This window comes from Montipora foliosa, unplaced genomic scaffold (genome assembly GCF_036669935.1).
Source record: "Montipora foliosa isolate CH-2021 unplaced genomic scaffold, ASM3666993v2 scaffold_413, whole genome shotgun sequence".
NCBI lineage: Eukaryota > Metazoa > Cnidaria > Anthozoa > Scleractinia > Acroporidae > Montipora > Montipora foliosa.
Genome location: NW_027179716.1, coordinates 614,616 through 625,000, shown reverse-complemented (window position 1 = coordinate 625,000; position 10,385 = coordinate 614,616). Strand labels below are relative to the sequence as shown.

The 10,385-nt window shown below is 38.7% G+C and overlaps 3 protein-coding genes across 3 annotated transcripts in view; 1 reads left to right on the top strand and 2 right to left on the bottom strand.

Moving 5' to 3' along the window:
• Nucleotides 1–235, top strand: part of LOC137988334 (uncharacterized) — a 1,709-nt gene extending 1,474 nt beyond the window's left edge. Inside the window, exon 3 of the mRNA XM_068834363.1 lies at nucleotides 73–235. Coding sequence (XP_068690464.1) covers nucleotides 73–235 — 163 coding nt within the window. The remainder of the gene's footprint in view (nucleotides 1–72) is intronic.
• A 284-nt stretch (nucleotides 236–519) lies between these two features.
• On the bottom strand, nucleotides 520–7,372 carry LOC137988333 (uncharacterized). The gene is made up of 11 exons (XM_068834362.1): nucleotides 7,063–7,372; nucleotides 6,444–6,598; nucleotides 5,413–5,766; nucleotides 4,880–4,951; nucleotides 4,597–4,778; nucleotides 3,791–4,334; nucleotides 2,509–2,944; nucleotides 1,932–2,103; nucleotides 1,544–1,692; nucleotides 794–991; nucleotides 520–671 (listed from the first exon to the last, which is right to left on the bottom strand). Exons 1-11 carry the CDS (start codon nucleotides 7,370–7,372, stop codon nucleotides 523–525), a joined length of 2,721 nt encoding a protein of 906 aa, XP_068690463.1. The 3' UTR covers nucleotides 520–522.
• A 983-nt stretch (nucleotides 7,373–8,355) lies between these two features.
• On the bottom strand, nucleotides 8,356–9,615 carry LOC137988332 (E3 SUMO-protein ligase KIAA1586-like). Its single transcript, XM_068834361.1, has one exon. The coding sequence runs from the start codon at nucleotides 9,613–9,615 to the stop codon at nucleotides 8,356–8,358; it is 1,260 nt and encodes a 419-aa protein (XP_068690462.1).
• Nucleotides 9,616–10,385: the final 770 nt, after the last annotated feature.

The following is a 10,385-nucleotide window of genomic DNA, read 5'->3' as shown; positions in this document are numbered from 1 at the left end:
CTGGTAACTGTTGTTGCACAATTTTAACTCCTGTACAGTTGCTATTCTAAAATTTAAATTTCAACCCTTCAGATTTCTACGAGCAGTTTCATACAGATGGCTGGTCCGCTGGATTTGTGGGTATATGGGCTGGGACAACACAAGGCCTTTACCAGCCTGTGTATACCACAACATCAGGCAGAGGTTCCTAACTGAGCAGATCAGAGGTTACCAGACAGCGCAGCAGAGAGATTGAGTTAACCAAACAATCTTTGGAGACAAGAAACAATGACTATGTCCTTCCTCTTATGTTGTATCATGGTTTTGAAAACATGCCTGTCACTACAACACAGGAGCTTCAATCAGAGCTCAGATATGGTATCTAAAAATGATATATGAATTGTTAGTGTTAGAAGCTGGCACTTGTTATACCGGTACCTGAAATTGCTATCAAGGGTAATGCATCAAAATTACATGTACAGCTGTACAGGGTTTTCAAGAATGTTCTAGAAAATGAACAGCAAAGCCAGCTACAAGCAGCTGTCACTTCTTAGGTTTGCATAGCCTTGACTTGTGACCAAGCATCGGTTTGCCACATGTTCGACAATTCCCCGGTCTTCTTTTCCTAGCTTTCTTTGCTGTGGCAGCCTGAGTAGAAGTTGCAGCTTCATGTAATTTATCTTGTTCTTCCGCTGTAAACAATGTGCATAACATCAAGAATGTTACAATCTAATGTTATATTTATAGAAGTTTCATTTACCTTACATGAGTGTACAATGATCTTTATGTAATAAAAATTCTTTCTTAATCTTACCCACAGGGTGTAGTTTTGTAGCCTCTCTGTCTTGTTGTTGTCTGTATCTTTCAACTGCCTGCTCTTTGTTTACCCTGTCTGTAAACTGGGAGCTCAAAGAGGCTGGAGCTTTGTATTTTGCATTCGTACTCTTTAGCAGGTCATCAATCTCTGACTTTGTTAGGCTAAATAGTTCCTCCTTTAATTCCTCAACATAACCTGTCAAAACAAAGGTGCAATTTATGTGACTATGGTAATTACATTATTGCAGTGCTCTGCCAGCAGCTTAAAGGAGCTTTGTTATGAACGGCACTTTTAAAAAGTTAACACTACATTTGTCAACCACAATCGTTCTATTTTTTTTTCTTTTTTTTTTCTTTTACATTCCAAGCCCTCCTTGATTTTTCTCTTTGAATGGTGCCTCTGTTATGCATTTTTCTACCTTGGTACACTTTTTCGTAAGTTCCCTTTTGGTCAGGAGGCAATACCTTATATCCTTTGCCAAAACTGATAATTTTACTTTCCTTATCAGTAGTGTGAGTTAAAATGGGTCTTTCCATCAAGATGTGCTTTATTTACAGATTACATATCATGTTACACAAATAAATATCATGATTGCAACCGGCAGCCACTGGCTTTGCACTGCTAGCAAAACTTCAATACAATGTGGATTAGTTGGCTTACCCAAAAGATTTTGATTTTAAACACATTTCGGCCAAGAGATGAGTCATCATGTAATACCAAAACATATTACAGTATATCATCACTTACCATATGTTGGAGCCACAGTAACCTCTCTGACCACTTCTTCTCCAAGCTTGTACTTCGGAAAGTTAACTCTGACGTAGTCCTCTCCATCCTTGCTTTTCTGCGTTTCTCGCCTCACATTTTCATTGAAGTGCAAGGATGCCAAAATGTGCCTGAAAAATGAAACAGTTTTTCAGCCAGTATTATGCTAACACCAGCCAATAAATATGAAGGATAAAAAATACCAGGACTGTGGTATTTCTTATTACTGGTATGTAATATACAACTATTTAGGTCACTTCTACAAGCTACATGTATTTTGCTAAGACTATGGCAGCCTACAGGCAACTAAGAAAAATTTCTTTTTCTTATGTAGTGTTATTTTTTGTGTATTCAGGAGTTCTGTTCTCACCGACAATAGGTTCCCAACCAGGAGAAGCAGACCATTTTGGGGTGCCAATGATTTAAAGTAGAATGAAACCCCTCCAGGCAACTTGTTTGTGCATCTGGAGACATTTTCTTTACATCATTCACTATTCGGGTATTGGTGAGTAACTTGTGCAACTTATCATAGGCTTTCGTTCCTGGATAAAAATGACAACAACAAAAATAATGAGTGACATATAGTCTTCAAGTGGTTTTTTTTTACTGCCTACAGGTCACTCAAAAAAACTTGAAGTGCAATGAAAGAAACATTTCTATTTTCCAAAGTGTTGATATTTGGAATTCAATTGTTATAAAGATACCATTTTAATCGACAAACCACCTATAATTTGTCACCAGTCATACGTTACCTCGGTTGAAAATGATCATAAGTTATTTGGTCACTTTACTAACCTAACAATATTTCAAATGCAATCAAATTGAAAAAGCAAATTCTATCAAAATCATAAGGTATGGGGAAAAGGTACCAATCACTGTACAATATTTAAGACACTTGGGATTTTAAAAGGATTTTTTTTACAAGTGCAACAATACTTTTTCCTCACCAATCTTGATCCATCTCCGACTTCCAATATCCCCATGGGCACACTCCTCGAATTCTTTATCAGGGTGGCCATCATGTTTGTTTGTGACATGCCGCATAAATGACTTCCACTTTGCTGCTATTATATGAGCATATCCGAGCTTGGTAGATGTCACGCACCAATAAAGATGATTACGGACTCCTTTAATCCAATCACCAATTTTCTCACAACCTTTTTCCTTTGCCAGCTTCAGCATTGCTTTTCCAACAGAACGAGCTATATGCCAAATGTCAAAGTAGTGTGAACATTCAGGTTTGCATTCCCTTATCCACTTTGCTATGCCTCTATGCCGGTCTGAGATGAACACAAGAACACTGATGCCAACTGATTTGAGAAAGGAAAAGCTCCGCTTTGCACCCTCCAGCTCCATTGGTGAACTACCACCAGTCTCGTTTGCCTATTGGTTTGATAAAAGGACAACATCAGCAATCTTTTGATGTGTCTGTGCACACAAAAAAAGATAAAAGCCCTAATAATTCACCACTAAATTTTCACTGATTTTGATTGCGTTAACTTTTGATGTCTCTGTGCCGTTATAGGTCAGCACTAAATTTTCTCTGATTTTGATTGTTCTAAGGATGTTGCCTACTAATAGGAAGTATTTTTGTGCGGTTTATCACTATGCGAGAAAAGCAGATCTTAGTAGTGGCTATTGAAATCCAAAAAGAAAATTAGAGTTAACCACCCATTTTTTAGAGATAACTAAGCAACACTTATGAAGCAAAATACAAAGCGATGTATGGCGCTTTTTTCCCAAATCAAAGCTTTATTATTTCTGAAAAATGCATGGTTAACTCCAATTTTCTTTTTGGATACCAAAATCACTTGCTAAGTTCTGTTTTCACCGCATAGTTTTAAAGCGCGCAAAAATATCCCTGTATTAGTAGGCACCTCCCATAGGAAACCCGAGTATCTCGAGATACACAGAATGTACGCGCAGTAACAATAGAAGGCACCGTCCTTAAGTTATAACATGTGATAGTATCCGTTCAAGGATACACATTATCAGCTTTTAGTGCCCATCTGTAGAAAATACCGGGATGAATAATATTTAAAAGGAAATCGTCTTGACTTGTCAGGATTTGTTTCATTTGTTACATTTATTTGTTTATCTGTTTTTGCTTCAGTTATTATATTTATGTGCCAACTTTCACGAAAACAACAAAACAATCAGAATGCTTGCCTCATAATAAATAGTATACATGTTATAATCAATAGAAATTCAATTAACACTGTCACTTACCTGAAGTAGTTCAAAGTGCACCACCTTCAGAATTGTGTTGCAAAACATGGTGTATACACCATATTTGGCACTGTGCCCCATGGAGTCGAACCGACCATCCCCACTCCAGACGACACCTGCCACATTCTTAAGCTGTGCTATAAGGGATGCTCTGTACCGTTCCCAGTAGCTTAAAATGATTGGGAAGAGGAAACTCTTTTGATGAACAAAGAATGTCCTGGGACAATATGCAGACAATCCCATGTGCCGAAACACCAGCAAGATTTTGCTGATGGAGGCCCCAGCCATAAGGACTCCAAAGCTCAGAAGTATGTTGCCAGCTGGGTAGTTTCCAAAGATCAGTGGCTGTGACCTCCAATGAAAAGCATTTTCACCACATTTGGGGCAGTGCTGGGATACAATCACCATGGTCCCCCTCTGTTTCATAGTTGCTGCTGGCTTACTTTTCTTACACTTAAAACACACCATGGTGAAGAGGGACAGCAGCATGGAGAAGAAAACAATGAATTTTGGCTCGTTGTAGGAGGGAGTACCTGGTTCAACCCTTAAAAATAAGAAGTGAACATCACGGCATAAATAGGCCTGTGTATAAGAAACCAAATGTGAAAGAACTGTATAGTAATAATAAAAATATGACATATTAGATAATATTAATTTCTTTATTATTACCAAGTACATGTAGAGTAATAAGACTGAGTTCAAATTTCAGGTGTTCAATCTACACAGGGTTGGAAACATTGAAGGTTCGAAAAATTGAAATAAATCTGTCGATTCCTGTAATTAATGATTCAATATAGAAAAAATACCTGATGGTATTGTTTGGATCCACTTTGTCTGACTCGTCATCGCTCTGAGAGCTGTACTCTTCAGCTGAAGGAGCACTGTCCTCCAGTGTGGCCCAGTCAATAATGTTGTCATCATCTCCTTCCTGATCTTCCCTGCTGTCATCTGTTACTTCGTTCTCTTCCATGTCATCCACTTCATTATCCTAAACCAGAAGAAAATTATTTACAATACAATTCCTTCCAAAAAACTCAACTTATTTATTGAATTTAAAAACACTGCAAATGAAATGTAAACAACAGAAACCTCATTATTATCATCAGAAGATTCCTGCTTTTCCTCCTTCTCCTCCTCCTTCTCTGGCTCTGTCTCAATATCCTAAATGATAATAATAATAATAATAATAATAATATAATAACAATGATTTATTAACAGATCCACTGGGTGGCTCTTCCCTGTTAAATGAAAGGAAGATGAAGGTGAACATATTCGAAGAAAATTTCTTCCTTTTACGATTAATAACTTACTGCATAAATAATCATCAATTAGTGAGTGTCATAACACCTGTAAATACTATGGCCAGTTAAAAAAGATGCAAAACAATCCATCGATTCAATTGAACTCAAAGCAACTACATGTAGCCAACACAAAGCACTTGAAAAGTCATGAGAACTATTCTTTCAAGTCATGATAAGTTGGGTTTACATTGTTTGTTTGACAAAGAAGTGCAAGATTTTTAAAGCAAACAATGACCGTAGAAATGCAAAAACAAAGTGGATACACTATTAAAAACTACATACTTATTTAAGGAATATTAAAGCTGTAATAAGAAAAGTTACCTTGACATCTTTCAGTGCCTTTAATTTTCCTTTTAATTTTTCTACTTGCTTTTCTAAGCGGTCCACCTTTTTCTTCATTGCTTTTCGTTTTTTTGCATGTTTTTTACACTTGTTACATTGTGCTTGAGGAGCTTTTGCAGCTGGAGTATTGCATATAAGAGTTCCTGATGTAATGGTGGCATAATCAATTCCAGACGAACCAGCAATAGGCATGTCACTTTCCACCACTCCACTAATTGCTGATGGGCTTGCAGCATCAGGCACTGAAGCTGATGCTGCAGAGGAATCACTGGTGAATGACAACTTTGCCTTCTTATTTGTCACTTCTTCTTGTGACATCACATCTCTCATGAACTGTCAAGACCAAAAATTCAACTTATTAGAAATGATACATGTAGGCACATTGGAAGAACAAATTATTTTTTAATTGGTGTGATTATTGTTTTCCTTTGTCAGAGATTATAAGTAAATTATAATAAAACAACACTCTGGAATACTTGAAAGTCATATTGACCCGAAACTACCATAATTCTACAAAGGAACTGACATTCGAACAGGTCATTCGGCATTTTACTTGGTTCTGTTGGTAAGATTAATAACACATTTTGCAAGGTAGCTATCATACAGCACGTATACCAAATTGCATGCTTTAGCAAGGTATCACATTATTCCACATGGACCCGATCAGTCTTCAAATTGTTGTCTGTAAGGCACTTAAAAAACATTTTGAGAGATGTGGACATTCATGCCAAAGAATTCTAAAACACAGCACAATAATGGTACCGTATAAATGTATGCAAACCAACAAACAGGGCAAGATTTCCGCACAGCCCCATACATTAATTATGAATACATTTTGGGACATTTTGCGACATGTATGTATGTATGACTCAAATTACTTTCATGTTCGTTCTTTGTACATGTATAATTAACGTATGGGGCTGTGCGGAAATCTTTCCACATACAGAGTTGACATTTCAGAACGGATATTATAGCTGTTACATGTGATACTTATATAAAATCTCACTTACCGATCTTCGCTTTCGCGACGTTAGTGGCGAACTCAAAGGAACAACCGTGTCCCTTGTTGGTATGGCAGTGCCCTTTTTCAATTTTCTCTTCGGCTGAAGAGATTCCCCGGTCTCGGAAGAAGTGACAATCCACGGCTTGCTTTCGAAGCAGTTGTCTTCAAAGTGCACAGAACACAAGGTCGACGACTTACAAGGGACGAAATCTTTCCTGTGTATTCGGACAAATCGAATCCACTTCTGCCGTAAAGTTTCGTCCTTCGGGAAGTAATGCATAGATATTCCCGGTGTCGACGAATTATTGCTGCAATTGGACATATTGGGGCCACCCGCCGCACAATAGTTGCCTCTACTCTTCTTCTTCCCCTTGTCTGCCATTACGATTGAGTCGTCCGAACAATTTCTTACGTCACGAACTTGTAACATGATCGCTTTGGCCGCGCGCAAATTGTATCCACTTTTTATCGACAAATTTGAACTTTCGGCGGCAAGAAACTCCGATTTTTCTCTCTTACACTATTCGGTTTTTTGCATTTTGAAAAGTACATATAAAAAGCTGTAAAATTGCGCAAACATTTTTTTTACTTCATATGCACTTTAAAAAATCACGCAATTTATTTACCTTCGTGTTTGACCAACAATGGCTTGCGAACAGCATCTTGTTCGATGTCTAGTTCGAAGTACGGATAGCGCTCTTTTATCTTCTTGATTTCTTGACTCAATATGTCAGCAACTTTCTTTTGGTTTGTCGTAGCTCGGTAACATCCAGGAATGACAAGACCCACTTCATGTTTTCGTTTTCCACAAACTTTGACAGTGAGAGAGTCAGGGTTTTCAAATGTTTTGAAGTAGGCAGCCGAGTCTGGAAAAGTAGGCAGCTGTGATAATGGAGGGGCCTCCGGCCCCTCGATTGTAGGGGGGTCTGGGGGCATGCTCCACCAGAAAATTTTGAAATCCAGAAGCTCGGAAATGCCTTCTTCAACGTTCTAGCATCTATTTGAGACGTAAATTGTGATTTATTAACTGCAGCATAATTGTACTGATTACATTGATTCAGATTGACTTAGCTGGCATGAATTTTCATGAAAAGTAGTCAAAGGAATGCTGATCTACGAACATTGGCTTATCCTACTTTACAGAGTATAGCATGAAAATGAAAGAAATGCTTTTATCACATTTGTATGAGATGGAAATGTTCAAATAAAAAATCATTTATGTTTCAAAATTCACGCTTCTTTTGTCTTAATTTCATGCTACAAGTCAATTGCAAGCTAACAGCTTACTGAAATGGCCAACTACCAAACAAGTTCTGAATCTGACTCCTCGTCACTGTCGAAATCTTCAAAGTCAGAGTCAATGTCACAGTCATTTTCTTGAGTAAGCTTCAGGCCCTCCATCACAAATGCAACCTCCGTTTGGTTCACTTCAGCTTCTGATGGGAGTTGCAGTTCTTCAGAAGCTGCGGTGAAGACTTCATTGTCGTCCGACGTGTCTTCAGGCTCATCCAATCTCACAACAGCAGCAGTAGTAGTCACTTCATTAGCAATAGGTTTGCCTTTGCCAAGTTTCTTTCGATTTGGCATCCATTTCTTCACAGCTGTTTTAATCACAGCTTCGCATTCTCCAATGTTTGGACCATTAATTGATACCTGCATTAAGGCTTGCAACATGTCATTCTTGATCCTGCTATGAAGTCCAGTTTTTAATCTCTTAACAGCTGAAGCGCCTCTTTCCAGCCAGGCGTTTGAGATGGGGAGGGAGAAGCAAACTTCTGCAATTTGTAGCAGACCAGGAATGAAGTGCTCATATGTTGAACGCTGAGACAACATTTGATGGAGGGCCCATTCTGTGGGGGTCACAGAAATGAGATTCTGGTTTTTTGGTGGATGCAGGATGTCCCTGGGGATTTCACTTTTTAGCTGAAGTAAATTGCATTTAACTTTTTCCATTCGCATCTAAGCTCTTCTGTTTTCTCTTCTTGGTCATCTGCCTCTTGATAAAAATGTGCAGCCAAGATATTGATCTCTCTAATACCATATTCCTTAAAGGACTCGTCTGATCTGCCTGGTATTGCTGTTGGGTCGAATATCTTGAATGCAGACAAAACAGGAAGGCTCTCTGAAAATCGATCTGTGATATTGTCCTTCAGTGAATTAATATATCGCACTGTCAGGTTCTCAAGGTAAGATTCAGAGCTTTGTGTGAGGGTCAACTCAGTACCCGAAAGCCTTCCACCTTCTCTTAGGTCTTCCTTCAATCGTAGTAGCGGCCTTTTCTCAGTGGCAATCTCCGTAATTTGATCAGTAGTGTACTTAATTGCTGGTTCAATAGCAGAAAATGACACGGTCCCTCGCTGAAAAGCTTTGCTTAGATGGGAAAGTGGAGGTAGAACCTCGTGCAATAGGTAAACAACAGAGAGAAATTTGATATTTGCTATTTGCTGTAGCAGACCTGTTGCAGTACTATCTCCCTCGGTTTCTTTAAACACTCTGAGGGTTTGAGTCAAAGGCACAAAGTCTCCAAAGATTCCCTGAATGGCCATTTCTGTTGAAAGCCAGTGTGTTCTACAAGCTTTCTTCAACTTCTTGGCAACAACTCTCTTGCCTTCCTTGCTTGTAACTACCAATGATTTGGCAGCTACAGCTGCCTTGGCATAGGATGCACTTCGCTTTGATGAATTCTTAAAAAATGACCACAACTGCACCAAGATATTTTCAACCACCTTGATGTATGACACATGGGCATTTGTGTCGCCACAGGCCAGCGCTAAGCGGTGGCATATACAGTGGCATATACAGTGAACATTTAGAAGCAGCTTGCATTCCTGACGCATCTTAACAGCCACTCCATTTCTCTTTCCAGTTATAACACTGCAGCCATCTGTGACAAGACCTGTAAGCTTACTCTTCTCTAGCTTGGCTGCTGCAATCTGTTTCACTAACATGACTTTAATTGCATCTGCATTTGCAGAATCATACTCTTCTAGTACATCATCGATTGCAAGGAATTTGATGTCGGCTTTCCCAGAATCTTGGTCAACGTACTGTACAAAACTTATAAGCTGTTCTTTGTTTGAGATGTCACATACTTCATCACAAAGTATGCTGAAGAAATTAGCCTCGCCTACTTTTTGGAGAACTTGCTCTCTTACTGTTTCTCCAAGAATGAGAAACATCTCCCGCACTGAACCTCCAGATTTAGGGTCAAAGTACTGATATCAGGCAGCTTTAGCAATTTTAGCAACTTAATAAGCCTATCAAATTTGCAGTTGGGAAGTTCCTCTTTAGCAATCCAGTACATGCTCAAAAAGACATTATAATAGAGCTCATTCTTGATCTGCTCTCGTGGGTCAATCTGTTTTTGAAAGATAGAATCCCTGCTCATTAGTTCAGCCTCAAGAGCTGCAACATGTTGAGCTGAAGAACTGTGTTCTTCAATAGTTTTGCGTTTGTATCTTACAGAAGCATCCGCATTGAACTTCTTGGTCTCATTCTGGGGATTGACGGCATTGTGCTTTCGACAAAGTATACAATACATTCCTTTTCCTTCCTCAAACACGAGCCAATATATCCCCGTCTTGTCACAAAAACTCAAATCTTTGTCAAAAATCCAGTGGTGTTGAAATCTGTCCTTTGATGACTGCATTCTTTCCTGTTCTGTTTGCTCAAACCTTGACAGTACTTACTTTGACAAGTATAGAGGCTATGCAGATGATCGGGGTTACTGACTTTAAAGGAACTCCCCAAGAAACACTTGACATCTTTGACTGGAACTGGCTTGATTTTTGCCCCAGAATCACTTTGTGCGTTATTGAAGGAGATATCACTACTGTTAGATTTTGGCTTGTCATTGGCACTGTCAGAAGCATCACTCTTCTCAACAATGGGCACAGTTTCATCTTAAAATTTTCAAATTGCCACAAAACCGTAAATAAGTACTATGCAT

Bases quoted from the DNA above. Each gene is read 5' to 3' on its own strand.
- LOC137988333 (XM_068834362.1), bottom strand. From the start codon at position 7,372: ATGCCCCCAGACCCCCCTACAATCGAGGGGCCGGAGGCCCCTCCATTA. The intron at 5,767-6,443 runs GTAAGTGAGATT...TGGTCTTGACAG, and splicing joins CGTCGCGAAAGCGAAGATCG to TTCATGAGAGATGTGATGTC. The intron at 672-793 runs GTAAGATTAAGA...CATTGTTTACAG, and splicing joins TACAAAACTACACCCTGTGG to CGGAAGAACAAGATAAATTA.
- LOC137988332 (XM_068834361.1), bottom strand. From the start codon at position 9,615: ATGTTTCTCATTCTTGGAGAAACAGTAAGAGAGCAAGTTCTCCAAAAA.